This window comes from Alligator mississippiensis, chromosome 5, assembly GCF_030867095.1.
Source record: "Alligator mississippiensis isolate rAllMis1 chromosome 5, rAllMis1, whole genome shotgun sequence".
Classification (NCBI taxonomy): domain Eukaryota; kingdom Metazoa; phylum Chordata; order Crocodylia; family Alligatoridae; genus Alligator; species Alligator mississippiensis.
This window is the reverse complement of record NC_081828.1, coordinates 154,754,306-154,771,630: the sequence shown is the minus strand read 5'-3', so window position 1 is coordinate 154,771,630 and position 17,325 is coordinate 154,754,306. Positions and strand designations below refer to the sequence as shown.

Genomic DNA, 17,325 nt, shown 5'->3' with positions numbered 1-17,325 from the left:
GCAAAATACAAACAAGGATCTTTACTATATTGGAAAACATCCACTATCTTTAGGTGCCAGTTTTCTTTTCCCCAGAATTTGATTCAGCTCTGTGCTTAACTTGGCTAAACAAAGCTTGAGTTTCTTAGAGAGTTCTGCACTTTAGTGATACTGGAACCATAACATTGTTAAATCTAGGGTATTGCATGTTCAGGTTGGGCTTATGGAATTATGCAGGGGATTCGAAAAGAGTGTCTGGTGCATTCTTTTTTATCCTGTGAAGCATAAACAAATATGCTGAAATTGGATAGAGTCACACTTTTTTAAAGCTCTAGGTTTTAGAGGCTATTTCTAAAGTACTAAGCAGTAACTAGGCAAGTGGGCTACTATAATAAAATCAATGTGTTTCAGTAATAGTACTGTAGGTCAAGTGATTGCAGTCCTCTGCAGAACTGAATTAGTCCCTACATCAGTACTCCTCTCTTAGGTACAATTTCTGGTGCAAAACTGTTTCCCTTCCTCCTGTATCTGGCAATTTTATCTTTGTAGTTCCTGCTGCACTTTTCAAATGCTGAAGCACAGTGGTAGCACTCTAGATACTCTAGATTGTTTAGGAGGTTTCAGTCTGAAGTCAACAAAGCATGCTTGTGGTTACTGGCCAACACAGAAAAATGGTCCAGATGGGATTTTCAGCATAGCAAGCAGCTTATTTTGTATCAGACAGACAGATGTGTCTTGATCCATATACTGGGGACACTTCATTCACCATTTAAAGCAGTGATTCTCAACCAGGATGGGGTGGGGGCAGGGAGGGTTGCCACAAGATCTTTTGAAGGGTAATGCAGGAAGCATGAGGAGATGAATGAAGTATGATGAGATAAGCAGATAAAAGCAGGCTTTCCCTGCCTGTCTGCTCCTATGCCTCCACTGCCTATCCCCTCTCCAAAAAGGTAAATGGTGTAATACATTCGTTTTTGAAATGGGATGATGCTCAATTCAAAAGTTTTGGAATTTAATGAGGATTGCTTTAAGTCTACAAAGGTTGAGAACCACTGATCTCTAAAAGTCTTGTTTAATCAGTATTTCTGAATCCTGATCTTGGTCATATTAAAACCAATGGGGGGTTTCCACTGGCTTTAGTTGAAGCAGGATGAGCCCCTTTCAGGTAATAATCCATCTCTGGTTGGTTCTCTATAGCTAGAATTTTCAGAATCATTAGGGGCATGCATGTTACCATGAAGTCAAGTAGAGCTGTGACCATCTTTGAAAATGAAGCTGAATTTTGTTCTCAGTGGCCACATTTACATGTGCACTTAACTGCAAAGTAGACTAATTAGCTTAGGAGTAAAGTGTCACCGTCTACACATGTGATGCTATTAGGCCACAATAAATTAATTAACATTATCATAAGATATCTTACAGCTGGGTAATTAACTGTGATTTAAATGCAATAAATTCCACCCAGTCCCCAGCTAGCGGAGGGCTAGACTCCTGCCAGCTGCCTAGCCACACAGCTGCACACTTTAAGCACCCTTGTGCCCCAGCCAGCCTCTCTGCTGCCCTCTGCCTCCACCTGGAGCCCAGGGCTGACCCACCATGCTCCTAGCCTTGGTGTAAACTGCTCTACCCCAGCTCAAATTGCTGCTGTCGTGGGTGAACATGTAGATACTGTGCCCAGAAGTAGTTTACTCTGGCTCAAACTACTCCAGAGTTTATTGCTTTGAATTCATTGCACCTGTATATGCACCCAGTGTAGAGCAGTTCCGTGGTTCTAGGCTTTTTGTCCAGCAAACTTATTTACTAGTATACTAAGGGCCTAAAATCTTTGAGCCAGCAGTGCTGACTGACAAGCCATCAGGTTCATCATCATCTTCAGCATTTTATCAGAAACAGGAAGGGAAGAGGGGAATGGAGCACAAAGGGCACTTGCATCATAAAAAGGAGCATAATTTTTGTTTCATTGATTTATTTGATTCTGGAAGCTATAAAGTGGCAACCAGAAAGATCATGGTGCCAATACCAGACAAATTCAGTATTTCAGGCAATTTCAATCTTGAGGGTTCTCCGTAGTTCTCAGTGAGTTGTGTATGTGTTTTAATCCTGACTTGTTTTCAATGTGGAAGAAATAGCAGTATCTGGCCAAAGTCAAGCTTTCCTAAAATAGAAATGAGTCTGATGTGTCTTCATTATGTAGAACTTTTATTAGTGAGAAGAAGAGTGGAGGCTTTTGGGGGGTCAGCCCTAAAGCAACAAATCTGTATGATGGCACTGTAGAGCTGGGAGAGCTCTCACTCAGGAAGGAGTTAGCAGGAGCTTTAGCAGGGAAAGCAACCTGAAAATACTGGGGAGGGGGGGTTAAATTTAAAAAAGTCACAACATGTAAAGCATATGTAGACCCACAAAGCCAAACAACATAAAAGGTGAGACTGGGGACAGCGAGGTAGCTTATTTGCCATTTTAATAAATACAAATAATTCCCTTTTGCTTTAGTCCCATATTCCCAGGCTCATTAAATCAATTTCAGAAACATTTTTGGCTCTGGAACATATAAGCAAAATTCAAACTGTGTAGTCCCCTGAGGATCACTTGCACAAATTGCATAGGTCAGGCCAAAATAAGTTTCTGTCAAACAGCCTAACACCTAAGGTTATTACAAAACTGGTGAATTGTACAAAAGGCCTGTATATTGGACTGTCACAGAGTGTCTGAGTAGTAGGGGTGTGAGCTGTTGTCATGGTACTTGTTTTAGTTTGGTCGCACTGAAAATCAACCAACATGTTATTGAATAAGAGTTTTCTGTGACTCTGTAGTGTTCACATACAGCTGCCGAACTTAGGGATAGGAAAGGCCTTTAAGGATTTTTGCAGTCCATCCTTCTGCTAGTTCTGGATTGCCCTCTAGAGTACATAGATTCAGTTCTCTGTCCAGTAAGATAGCTTCCCTCACTTCCTACAGGTTAAGAAATCCAAATAAAGATCAAGTTTCTCAGCTTCTCTTTCCTCATCTTTCTCAAAGAGCTCCTCCATCCCCTCAACCCTGCCCCTGCCCATGCAGCACACAATCCAGCCAGTTCTTGCTCTCTGCCTGTACCTGGGGGGGGCCAGGAGCTGAGCAGTGCTGGGACCAGGGGGGAGATGCCGGGGTCTGGGAAAGGAAACACAAGGGGGAAGCGATGCTAAGGACTGGTGCTGCTTCTCTGTGCATCTCCCACAGCTGCTTCCCTCTCCCCATGGCTCCTCCCTATTCCTGGCACTGCTCACCCCCATAATTGGGCATGGGTCATCACCTCAAGCCGGTGCTGCTGAGCCAGGCTGCAATCTCATGCTCTGCATGGCTTGGAGCTGTTTCCCACTGCTGGACAGCTGCCCCCAGCTTCTTGGAGCCCAGGCCTGACCCCCCTGCCCCAGCTAGGTTGGGGCTGGAACCCTGCGGATCCTGGGGTTCCCCCTGGCTGCTGCAGGGGGGGCAGATCAGGGCAGGGGGACAGGAGCAGCCCTGGACTGAACTGCTCCCATTGAGAGCAAATTTGCTCCCAGCAGAAGCACATGAGTGGATGTGTGCCTGGGAGTGCTTAAATGAACCTGAATTTTCTTCACAGAAAATTGAACCTGAATTTTAAATGAACATTAATTGCATGTGTAGATGCCCAGTGAGGCAGGGGAAGCTGCATTAGGCACTGGAGAAAATTCATACATTAAAGAAGACAGGCACTACTCATCTTTCTGCTCTCTCACAAGTAGTACAAATACAGCCTATGGGTACCTACAAGCTTTACAGTTAGATTGACCTAAACTTGGTTAAGTCAATCTAAATGCCCAGGCATGAAGGGGTGTTCACAAGCTTTAAAATACACTGAAAAGCATGTGCCCAATCTAAAGTTAGTTCATCTCAGGAGATGAACTAAGTTTAGATCAACCTTGGTTTACCCAATCTAAAAATGGGTTAACCTGGTCTAGTAAATGCCTATACACATTCACAGCACACCTCTACGCATAAGAAAACCCAGCCACTTTCCCCAGCCCGGGGTTGTGCTATTCCTACCCTCCCCAACTCTACCTCGGTTATTTTTAGTGCCCCCTCTACCTCTGGACCGGGCAACCCCCACTCCTGCCCCCATGGACCCATTTTCCCCCTTCACACAGACCAACCAGCTCCCCCTGCATTCATCTGCACTTGCCATTCCTAGTTTAGGTTTGGCTGGCTTAAAGTAAGCAAATACTTATTCGTACCCTATGGGAGATCTGGTGGCTGGCTGTGAACCCTTTATTAAAGCAGAGTATGCATCTGCTAGGTTTGAATAACATCTTTGATATTTATATGCTTCAAATATCTGTAGACTCTTCTTACCCCATAAAGGTTGCTTACTAAACTATCAATCAGTCCTATCAACTAATTATTGACATCCTTTTCTGATTGTTCTTTCCAGTAGTATTATCAGTATTTATTTGTCAGTGACTTAAATGTGATACTGCATGTGCCTAGTGGTTTGTGAATCTCTCTCTGCCATCCATAATTGCACTGGTCTTATTTATTGTCCACTGGATGGCTGTTTTTCCTGGGTTTTGAAAATTAACACTACATTTTCTTTTCAGAAAACTTCAAGCAACTCAAAACTTTGCTGTGACCTCTTAGACATAGCTGAGAAGCTTAATTAATTTTCCTAAAACTCATAATAATATATGATTTGCACTGTTTGATTTTTTTTCTATTTGTTGTCTACGTATTTTTAAGTGATTATTTTGAATGTCCAGATATTTTTTTTCTTAAAGTGCATTATTAAAGAGTAACCCAAACTATTTTTGAATCCATTTGTTTCTTGAGCCTTCTCATCTGTTAATGGGTCTGTTTTCTCTCTAGGCTTTTTTCCCCCCAGATCTAGTTGTAAAAACCCTTCTAAATCCCTTTAACCCCTTTTGCCAGCATTAAGTCATTCTACCATTTTTACATTCCTTAAAAGTCATTTAATCTGCCTCTCTGTAACTTATTAGGTTTCCTTCTAACTTTTGCCATTTTGCTTGCTGTGAGTGGCAGAATGGCATGTAAATTAGGACTATAGCTTTAGAAGTTTTTTGTTTGTGTGTATGACAGTTAAAAATGTTCAGTATAAAATAACTTGCAGCTGACAAGATTTCTACATTTATTTAGCATGTTAGTTGGCTGTGATGATCTACTTAACTATCACAAAATATTGTCTGAGTGTAAAACTTACAACAATGCATTGAGCATAGAACCTTAGTAAGATGCTTCTCAGGAAATAAACCCGTATTTAATACAAAGCGCAAAAAAAAAAAAAAAAAGAAACCAGATTGCCTTTTTTATTGTTACTTTAATACTTTCTCGTATACAGATTTTTGGTCAGTGGCACACATTGTTTCCTCGCTCTACGTAGTTGTCCTTAGTTGTCTGTGATAATACAGTACACTGATTTAGTCTCCATAGGCAGTGACAGCATTTTCTCTTTTTCTCCTAGGCCTGTCCCAGGTTCTCTGTCTTCACTACTGCACCTACATAACAGACAAAGACAGCCTATGCCTGCCTCTATGCCTGGAACCCTGCCCAATCCCACCATGCCTGGATCTTCTGCAGTACTAATGCCAGTAAGTTATACAAGTTTTAATACTATATGAGGTATTATCAGAGGAAAAGAATCTATTGAATTCTAAAAGGTGAAAATGTATTGACTCAAAAGAGTGAATTCAGATTTTTATCTAATTTTGAGCTTAAATAAACTGATTCAAATGAAGAGCTACTTTACCGAGTTTAAAGTAAAATTGGTGTAACTCCATTAACCTCAGTTTATGTGAGACTAGATCCAAACCCTTTTTGTGCTTAGGGTGTCTGGCCCTGATAGTAATCTAACTTACTTCATTTACATCAAGAGTATTTCCACTGGGCACAATGGAGTTGTATAAGTATTAAGTCAGAATCAGTTGCTTAATGGAAAAATGCATGCGTTATTGCAGTGTGATCTTTCACGCTGGGATGTGGTCAGTCAATGTGAAGAATTGCAATTCACTCTTTTTCACTAAATTATTCATTTTCACTAAATTAAAACCCAGACCTGAAGGATTGTTGCTCACCATCAGTTTCCATTGACTTACTGGAAGATGGGAACAGTTACCATCTTCTAGGAGGTATGCAGTACTTTGTTAGATGCTGCTTTTCACAGTACTGCATTTACTTGCATATTCTCAATGAAAGAGATTATTATATTCATTAGAATATAAGACAAGGTTTTCGCTGCCAATGAGCATAAGGAAAAAAGCCCCTTGTTAATGTTTATATTATCCCTAAAATGAAGTATGTCTCTCCACCTCTTGGAAAGAAAGGGTGCTATTTGATCTGCTTCTAAGGCTGGCATGAGTGTTTCCCTGGGGACAAACAGCAGTGGCACAATATGTGCCCCTGCTGCTTGTCCCTGGGGAACGCCCATACACATGTGCTCTGGCATGTGGCATGTTGCCCCAGGTGGGCTGGAGCGGCTGGTCTACTGGCATCAATAAAACCCCCATTTTGCAAATTAGCACCGTGGGGAACACCTGCATGTGTGGCATGTGTGACGTGCTGCAGCGCAGACAGGTCTGTGGTGCTGCATACTGTACATGCATGATTGTCTGGAAGCGCCCTAGTGGTAGAAGAAGAGAACAATGGGCTTGATTTACCCAGATTGGGCCTCTGTCCATAATGGGTGTCTTCCTAAACTGAAAGTTAGCCAGCCACATACCAAGAAGTGGTCTCTGCTACACACCTTTCCTTGTCTGATTCCCAAATAGAATGAATATCCATTTTTAGTACCAATCTGACCCTGAATCAGGGATTTCAAATGGTACCCTCTTCATCCACAGGTGTGAATCTGGATCATCAGATAAATAATAAAGCACCTATGGCATATCTCTTCAGAAAAAACATTATCATGAAACACTTTTAATCAGTAATTTTTTTTATCATTTCTAGTTATCTTCTAAATTTGTTAAGGTGACATTAGGAAAGGAAAGTTCGTAAAAGGAAACTTCTAAAGGGTTGCTAGGGCTTGTTGTTTTATTTTGCCGCAATAATCATGCATGAAAGCTTCACCAAAGAGACCTAGAGCATATAGGAAATGCTCCTAACTTGAGCAGTCTCAGTAAGAAAAAAAATAAAAAAATCCCAAACTAATTTTCCATGAACTCTAGATCATGCATTTGTATTTATGTTTGAAACAAGCTCAGTTCAGCTACAGTGACAGCAGAAGCCACAATTTTATACAGCAGTGCTTTTAGAACCACTTAACTCAGAGTGTTGTTATATTAAAGGGGGAAAAATCATTACAAAAAGCTAAAACCTGGGTGGCTGATATGTTTGTTTTGTAGAAAGTCTTTTTTAACTGACTCAGATTTTGCAGGATGGATTCTGACAATACACACACAAGCAATTCACGAAACAGTTTGTTTTAGTGAAGACTCAAAGAAATAAAGCTGTGTCCATTTAAAGAGAAACTGAACATATGTTCATGATAATATCTTTAGGCTTTTTTGTGTTAATTCCTTTCTTTCTTCTTCTCTTTGAAGATGGAGCGACAGATGTCAATGAACTCCAATATAATGGGGATGCAAGGTCCAAACCTCAATAATCCATGTGCTTCACCCCAAGTCCCTCCAATGCATTCAGAAGCCAAAATGGTAAGGAGCTAATTGTGAAATCTGTTTTTCTGCTTTTTTTTTTTTTTTACCAAGCAGTAGCCAGGCATTGCTTACCTCATTCTTAATCATGCATCATGTGATTTTACCCTGCTGCTGTAAATTGGGACTCAGATACATATGTCAATTAAGCTCATGCACTTTCAGATGTCACCAATCTCCATTGACTCTGGGGGAAATCAAATTGAATTTTAAAAAAGTAGGCCATCTGATCCTTACAAAGTTTAATGGGAATTTTGGTGCAGATTAGTGGAACGTCAGCAATGGTCTGGCTTGTTCTGTAATGATAGCTGCAAATGGTAACTTGGGTTAAAAAAAGTTGTAGGTAAACAATTGCTGGAATAAAAGGTGCCTGGGAGGAGTGTGCACAGGATCTGATTTTTTCCAGATGGCACATGCCATGTGGAGCTGATGTCAGAGAACAGTGTTGGAAGCACAGACTGAACTATGCTTGGAAAACCAGGACTATTTTTTTGAGTGCAGCATAGTTAGTGCAGTTGACAAAATGTCATAGTTTTAACAAAAATACATTTCAATTGTAAAGGAAAGAGGAACATTTATGAAGTTATTTGTGAGATCAAACTTCTCTATACTAGGCAGAGGATCTGTGTGCACAAACAATAGCTCACATCAAAAGTGAATATATAAATCCCCACACCTTGCACACATTCATAGAAACATACAGATCTAATATGGTGATGTTCATCAGTGTATTTTTGCATTATAACTGAAATGTGATTGAGTTGTGTGATGGTAACTGTAAATGCACAGTCACAGGCTTTTAGGTTAAATTTGTGTGTTTTCTTTTCAAAATACCTTAATACTGATTCTTCCTTCACCGTAGTGTAAACCAGGATTGATCTCAGTGAAGTCAATGGAATTATACCAGTGCATTCCTTAAAAGTCATTTAATCTGACTTTCTGTAATTTATTAGATTTCCTTGTAAGTAAGAGGAAACTGTAACTGATTAGGTTTCTGTTTAAAGTAAGAGGAAAATCTGCCCTACAAAATGCAATGTGTGTTATGCCATCACATGCTTGTATTTTCTTGCTTATACAGCTGATACAGGGCCTATTTTTAAAACTGTCATCCATCCCAAGGGAAAGGAAAATGTTTGCTTGTCAACAGGCACAACATATGCTACAAACACTGTCTGTACATTATAAAGCCAGAAAATACATTAGGTTATGCTTTTTCCATAGACCTGATAGGTCACACCTTTCCCTCACTACTAGTTTGGATTAGGCTGTTAACCTACGCTTTGTTAACACTCTGTTTAAAACCACACTCTGTAAGCATACAGCCAGTTGGCGAGGAGAGCAGATGTAGCCAAAAACGTTGGCTACATCAGCCAAGCAAAATCTGTGGTCAAGAGGTCTCTCTCTCTCTGCTGTGCCACACAGCAACAGTGACATGCCAAATGGCAACAGCATCTGCAGCAGAGCTTGTTAATGCTTTTTGGAATGGGCAAATGTTTTTATAAGCCAAGTAATGCCAAGCCAAACCAAATACTTCTTGGCTGAATAAATCCAAATTTGGCATCCACTTGGGGGGACTAATGGTTCTGCAGTGTTCAGCTCTCCCAAACTCCCCCACCCTGTCGTTTTTTTACTGGAACTATTAGGTTACTTAAAAAGAAAAATAAATTATGGGTATACGTGGTGTAAATTCTGCCCTTTAATATCTACACTTGAAAGCAAATTAGTTATTAATATGGATAAGGTTTTTTTGTCCTTGACTCTGATATATAAAGGTATTGCTCTTTCAGACTAAGGTTGATATTGGTTTCAAGGGCTAGGAACAGATGTTATATTTATACCCGGATAAGTTGTGTCTCTGTTTATCCCAGAAAAATATCCCAGCATTGGTAAATCCACACATCACCCTTCTAATCAGGGTTTATTGAGCAACTGAATGCCATGCTGCTTTTGTGCCTTTGATTCAGTGATGCTATCCTGGGATAACTGTACAGATGTACTTTGCTATATCCTGGGATAAACTTTGTAACCGTTACTATCTTTTGTCTGGGAAACATTTTTAGGATTTATGCCAGGATAACGGACATGGTTTTAAGGATTAAATCAATTTTATCCTGGAATCTGTTTGCAGCTAGGATGTGGTACAAACCCCCCTCCCCACTGAACAAACTATTCTTGATGCCTCCTCTCCTTGCTTCTGTAGGGGCTTTATGAAGAGAAGCTGCACATATATTAGCCTAGAATAGAGGCACCATTTATAGTTCCCAGGCCTTCCTTTTTTAAAAAATGTGTTTTTTGTAAATATTGTACATATTGCTTTATAGTAGATTTGTATTAAAAGCTGTATATAATTAATCCATGATTAAGTGTCCATATAGCATAACAACCACTTTCATTAACCCAAAAAGGAAGAAGACTGAGGAAGTATACAGAAAGAAAATATTCCTTGAAACTAAGTTAATTGATTTAAAATCTGCATCGTCTTTTTTTATTGTTACACTGTCTGTTAGTAAACATCACAATTTTCCCCTTATGCAACGTCTTAATTGTATGAAGTGTTGAGCACCTCCAGCAAGTTGAAATCGGTGGAAGATGAGGGCATGAAACTGATTCCTTCGTTAGGAATGAGTTTCAGATGTTTGCAAAACCTATTAATGCTATTATCAGTGATACCCATCTCTGCATATGTGTTGTTTAGCTGGCTGTGCACTGTGAGGTATATACATATCAGGCACTACACAAAAGTCAAACACGCAGCTTTTGGTAACCGGAGAAGTCCTAGAGACTTTTGGCCTGATCCATTTGCCTCTGAAGTCAATGGCAGGAGGATTACTATTCTTTCTGAACTGACAGGAATGTTTACTTCTTTCAACAGTGCCATGTAAATCCCACTGTAGGCATCTCTTTAGAGCAAGCCAAATCCTTGCTTGACTTCATGCCCATGGCTTCAGTGGATACTGCAAAAAGGATTTGGCCCTTACTATAGTTATAATTATCCAATGACCTTCCTTGCTCCTGTAAAATAAATGTTAATAAATAATTTATCTGTGCATATCACATACATAGGCTTTTCAGCAGAAAAGGCAAAACTTCCTAAAAACTTCATCCTAGTGACCAGTTCAAAATCATTGTTTGAAAGCATGGGGAACAAATGCATATTTTTTAAATAGTTTTATCTTTCTGCAGTTTGTAGAAGCAAAACTTTCTGACCAAAGTTATTAGCTTTTAAAAAAAAATCTGTAGGTTAAACTATACTGATTGAAATATTAATCTACTGTAGCTAATATGTTAGAATTGATTTAATGTAGTACAACAATTTGCAATTTATGTTATGGTATGTCTTTCATTCAGCGTATCACATAATGCTCTAAAACTGCCATAGCTAATGAATAAATGAATCTCTAAATCTAACAAGAAAGCAATATTGATTTAGAGTCCTGAGACTGAAGCCTTCATGCTCTCCCCCAAAAACAAACAAAATCAGCAAGCACTGATTAATACAACTAGATAATTAGAAGAAAAATATAACTAAAGACGAGTAAAATAATGTGTCAAGCATATTAGCATATTGTTGTATATGATAACATTTGATGGGCTTTGAATGCTTGACCCTGCATTTGTAATCACATTGTTATCTGTTCGCATATCGCGCTACAGCTAGGTGGACTTGCTACTTTAGAGACATTCATGTTCAAACATTTTCTTAGCTCCAGTCTGATATGTTGTTAACCATCAGTGCCAAAAATGAAGAGTATTTGCTGTACCAGAATCAGATATACAAGAGTTCACAATTCTAACCTAATTTAAAGAGCTGCTATCACAATAATTTTTTTAGTGAAATTAATTGCATATATATATTGTGAAAACTTGGACCACCAGCTTTCAAATGGTTGAAAGCACTAATCTTTTTGCAGTAGTCATGGCTATAATATTAGAAATCATGCTAGAATTGAAGTAAAGATCAAGAATAAGTTGATCATCAGAACAGCCTAACTGGAAAGTGCAAGTTCATCTAAACTTGATAAATTATTTATTACAACATATTTGAAATTATTTCATTATTATATTATTTACATTGGTAAACTTTTCTCTAGGTTTACAACATATAATTAAAATGTAGCCTTTGTGTTTCTGCAGTGCTTCCTCCTAGCAACAGTTCACTACCCTTTTTTCATCAAGCTGTGCATACATGGAGTTATGTGCTAGGGTTTGTGCTCTTGGAGCAGTAGTAAGCCAAATAGTAATGACAGGAAAAAACTGTGTGGCAGTTTCTATCCACAGAAGGAGTAAGTCCATAAGGAAGGGGAAAATTATTAATGGTAAGCTGGCTTTCTAAATATCCTCTTGAGCCTTCCACAGTCAAATACAGTCCCCACTTTTAGCTTCGTTAGTTACAGTGGCCCAAAGTGCAGACTTCTGGAAAAAGCTTGATTTTTTTTTTTCTGCTGTTCTTAACTCATTTGAGGCATTGTAGCTACTGCTGAAAGGTGAAAAAAATATTGTAGACAAAATTCAATAGTCTTGCCTTTTAGATAGTACCATATTTCTTACAGTGCAATGAGGTGGTAATATTACTGGTAAAGCTAAGGACATTTTGAATTGTTTAGTGTAACAAAACCATGTACCCATCATGCCTACAAGTACTATGGTACTATTATGGTGGCATGCTAGTACTACCATAGTAGTACTATGGTACTATTATGGTACTAAACTCAGTAGAACCTAATTCTTCTTAAACCCAGAGTGGCTCCAAAAATGGAATGGAGAAGACAGCTTGTTTAGTTGTAGAAAACTGAATACGTGCTGAGCATGTGATCTCACTTATACAGTTTTCCCTCACTTTATGCTATACATGTGTTCCTGGAAAATTGCACATAACTCAAATTTGCATAAAGAGAACCCATTTTACAATGTAACAAATAAGGATATGTTCCAAGAACTCGACTGTACTGACCCCCAGACCCATTTCTACCACTTTTACAAGACAATTTTGGTACTCACCAAGAGCAGACAGTACATACAAGCACAGCTGCAGCTCCAGAAGCACGGGCACAAGCTGCCCTGAGAAGCAGTCATGGGTGCTGCTGCCAAACAGCTTCATGGCTCACAGCTCCTGGGGCACTGGGCCGGGCTGCAGGGGCCGTTGCTGCAGCCCAGACCAGGCACCACCACCCTGCTCAGCCCCCACAAGATAATTTTTTCTTCCTCCACCTATAGTGTCACTCCCGCAATGCACCACACAAAGCAACTGACTGCAGGCTTCCACCACACTGATCACATAAGAGTGCCTTTACTTTGCATATAACAAGGCCCTGGATCTCTTCAGCCTCCGCAAGAGAAGACTGAGAGGCAATCTTGTGTCTGCCTACAAATTCATCATGGGGGGCACAAGGAATAGGAGATGCTCTGTTTATCAGGGCACCCCTTGGAGTAACTAGGAACAATGACCACAAACTGACGGAGAGTGGATTTAGGTTAGACATCAGGAAGAACTTATTTATGGTAAGGGTTGCCATATGAAAGGCTTCCAAGGGAGGTGGTGCCCTCCCCTATCTTGGGGGTCTTTAAGAGGAGATGGACATGCACCTGGCGGGGGTCATCTGACCCCAGCACTCTTTCCTGCCCTGGGCAGGGGGTCAGACTCAATGATCAGCTGAGGTCCCTTTTGTCCCAAACATCTATGAATTTTTCGTATAAAAAGGGTCATCGCATAAGAGCAAATTCACACGTACAGAACTTGCATAAAGCAAGGGAAACCTGTACCAAGTGTGTACAAATTGCCTTTCTTGTAGCTGCCATGAGTTGTAATGATTCCTAGCATTTTTTTTACTTTGTGTCACTTTATCCCCAGTGATCTTATCAGTATTATTTCACTAAAAGAACTTGGATTGTTATTAGGCTGCTTCCATTCATTCAGTTGGGTATTGTAATTGCCTCTCTCTGCCCCAATACCAACTAACTTCCTGCTTTCTTTTCTGTCTTTCCACTACTGTTTGTTTTCTCATAGGATTTACTGTCTTCATAGATATGTTTCTCTTTCTCCATTTTCCTCCAGTGTCAACTCTGGTTTTGCAACCATAGCAATAAGTGAAATAAAATCCCAGTATTTGCTCTCTTGAATTATCAGCAAACCAAACACAAGAGCTGCTGGATCTTATTTTTTTGTTTGTTTGTTTGTTTGTTTTGGTTTGGGGGGGGGTTTGTTCTAAAGTTTGAAAGACTTGGATTGAATAGAGCTGTACTCATAGTGTCAGTAGTCTAGTTTTGAACTCTTCTGTTCATGTAAACTTGCTTGTGAGAACCAGTGAAAATAAAAGCAGCTCCTTATGGCAGCAAAGCCAGGAAAAATGGAAATTATAAAAAAAAGCTGTGCTATGGGGAAGTAACACAACATTCCTCAAATAGATATAATTGAGGGTTTTGCTTGGAATTTGTACAGCTTTCACTTTCCAACATAATGGAAGTTGTTTTGCATTTTGGGCTGTCTGGCATTTGCTTGAGATGTACAGTATGTCTAATCACAACATAAATCCTCTTAGAGGTGGGGGAGTACATTTAATGCATCAGCAGCTACAGGTTTTACCCACGGAGGAAACTTATCAGGCTTATCAAGCACATTCTCTCCACAAAAAGCTATTCAAAAAATGTTTTTCTGCACAATATACAGTTCGCAGGCATTTTCAAGGCACAGTGAAGGTATTAGCCACTAATTGTTTTTATAATCTTGATAATATTCATCTTCAGTAAATACTATTACAGTTTTACAGTTGAAAAAATCGAGGAAGAGAAGTGACTTCCTAAAGGTCAAACCACTTGTCAGTGACAGAGCTGAGATGAGAACACATGAGTTTTTGACTTCTACCTCAAGGTTATTTCTGTTAAATCATCCCACTCCTCTTAGAGCTTAATTTACTTACAGTTGCTATAACTAACCATACAAAAGTCATGGATAGATCATACAAAATCTAGGAAACCATTTACACCGACGGTGGCCAACTATGGCATGCATGCCACAAGTGGCACTGGCAGGCTCTGTGTGTGGCACGCAGCAGGTCAGGGAAGGGGCAGGAGGCACAGGGCAGGAAACAGAAAGCAGAGCAGCAGATGGATTTCCTTCCCTTGCCCAGTCGTGTTTGGAGAAAGTGCGGGTGTGACACTCCTGCCAAGAGGTTGGTCCCCACTGTTTTAGACATCTAGTTCCAGAGTAAGTTTATCTTCAGGTTTCTATTCAAAGCCAAAAGAAGGTTAAGGTGTGACTTAAATTAAAGGCAGTGAAATAACATGAACTACTTTCATGAGATTTTAGTACAAAATGACAGGATTTACAGAGTTTAACTGATTTTTATAATGTCTCTGTCATTCCAAATGATGGAAGTCTTGTAAGACTGGGTTTCCTTGTGCTGCATATTCCTTTCCTTTTGTTTGATATCACTTTTTTTTCAAATAGTTTTAACCAAAACCAAACCAGGACTGGAAAGCAATTCTGCAGAATGAATTGCAAAATTAAGCTGTTATGTTTGAAGAGACATTCATGTATTTGTATCTCTCATCTATTTGATTCTTTAAAATACGGACAGTAATATTTTTTAGCAGTTATAGGGGGATACACTGTCTTCAAGATATTAATTAGTAAAACGTTTCTTATTTACATTTAGCTAGTTATCCAGGAGGTAATTTTAAATGGCTTATAGAGCCTGGGACCCCTGCCCAGGAAACACTTGCTTATCTAACTTTATTTTGCTATACTTGCTGTTTTTACTAGCAAATTATTGGCCTATTAAATGTTTATCTGAGCTGATAGCGTATGAAAGTCCATGAATAACCTTTTCAGCTGTGCACTGCAGACAGACTATAATGATACAGTTTAGTTAGTTATATCCTTTGTATTATGTATCCTAGTTTTACAACAGCTTATTTCATAGGGGTTATGAACTTCAGTATGGGTTAACATAACTTCAATATGGGTTAAAGCACAGCTCAGAAGATTCCAGTCAACAGCTTCTCTCATCTTTATCAGGGATGTTTTATTAACATGCTGGGAAATAAAATCTTTATAGGTTACATGTCTTCTAATTACTTCAAGTGATAAGCTGATGGCTTGTATTCCTAGCTGGTAGCTAAAATGTGTCTTAGTCAGTCCAAGCGGCAAGATGCCTCTTTAATTCTGATTACGAACAGTAAAGGATATGTCTAGTGTACTAAGAAGTACTTACTGAATGGCCCTATGACCTTTAGGAATAATGGTTAACAAAGTCAGATTCTGTTTTTCCTCAGGCATGTACATTTCTTTCATATATATATATATATATATATATATATATATATATGTATGTACGCACATGCGCGTGCATGCACACACACACACACACACACACACACATATCTATATATACATACATATAAATGTGTGTTTATTTTTTTTATATATATATATATATATATATATATATATATATATAAAAAAATATACGTGTGTATGTACATATACATGTATATTTATATGTATACATTTATATATTATATAATATTAATATATAATCATTATATTATAATATATTATATATAAATTATATAATATATATTTATTAGGCCTGTATGAGGTGGCTAGCATTCACTTCAGATTCAGTCAGTTTGGGGGACAATGATTCGATTCGGTGATTTGAATCACTGTCCTGATTCGATTTGGCCGAATCTCTGAATCAGCCAGGCCAGGCCCATCCCCTGCCCCTCTCCCAGCCCAGCAATGGCTGCCCCACCCACCCTAGCTCCAAGCACTTGGGGGGGAAAAAAAAAGCCCCGACTCAGCAGGTGCTGCTAGGCAGGGGTTGATCCCCACTGCCCCATGCTGCATGAGGGGCTCTGCACAAGCCCCCAAACTCCCCCTCGCTCCCCCAGTGAGCTGGGGTGGGCAGGGGCACCCATGGTGGGGTTGGGGGAGTGGGCAGGGGTCAGGGGGGCTGGCAGGAGTCCCCCCATGGTCCCCTCCCCCCTTCCCCAGCCGCCCTTCCCCCACCCCTAGCACTTACCAACTCAGAGTGGCTGCAGCTCCCTGCTGCAGCCACCAGGGACTGCCCAACTCATGAAAGCTCTCCAAATCTTTGCCAAAGATTTGGAGAGCTTGGAATTGATGCAGACCTTTATATTGGTCCCCTGATTCGATTCAGATTCAGAGATTCAGCCACCAAATTAGGCCAAATCTCCTCCGAATTGAATCGCCACCTGAAGTTTCGCACAGCCCTAATATTTATATGTATACATTTATATACATGTACATATAAGTGTGTGTGTGTGTGTATTGGATGCACATGTAGCACCCTTGCCATTTATTCTACAATTAACACATCAATTTTTTTTGCATGCCCAGTTTGAAAAATGAAAACAGATTCTGATTTCTCAGTTTCAGTAAGTGTCTACTCAGTTTCAGTAGTATTCCTGAAGCAACAATGCAGTGGTGCAGGTTGTCATTTGTTATTTAAAGTGTTTCCAGTGGATTGAAAAGTACAATTCATGGAATCACTTCTACTGCCCATCAATTGTATGAAAGTTCATCTTTAACACAACAATTTGGGGCCAAGCTTAGATGAAGGAAAACGTAATAAGTGTAAAAATAAAGAATGAAAGTATATCCCACTGATATGGTTACAAGATGAGTATTTAGAAACTATCCTAGATGTTTCCCAATGTAACTGTA

At 39.5% G+C, this 17,325-nt stretch overlaps 1 protein-coding gene across 4 annotated transcripts in view; it reads left to right on the top strand.

Moving 5' to 3' along the window:
* The window catches only part of CREB5 (cAMP responsive element binding protein 5), a 379,878-nt gene that overhangs the window by 277,579 nt on the left and 84,974 nt on the right, over positions 1-17,325 (top strand). For all 4 annotated transcript variants that reach the window (XM_006276942.3, XM_019498044.2, XM_006276944.3 and 1 more), the window contains 2 exons: positions 5,450-5,576; positions 7,527-7,637. In XM_006276942.3, coding sequence (XP_006277004.1) covers positions 5,450-5,576; positions 7,527-7,637 — 238 coding nt within the window. The remainder of the gene's footprint in view (positions 1-5,449; positions 5,577-7,526; positions 7,638-17,325) is intronic.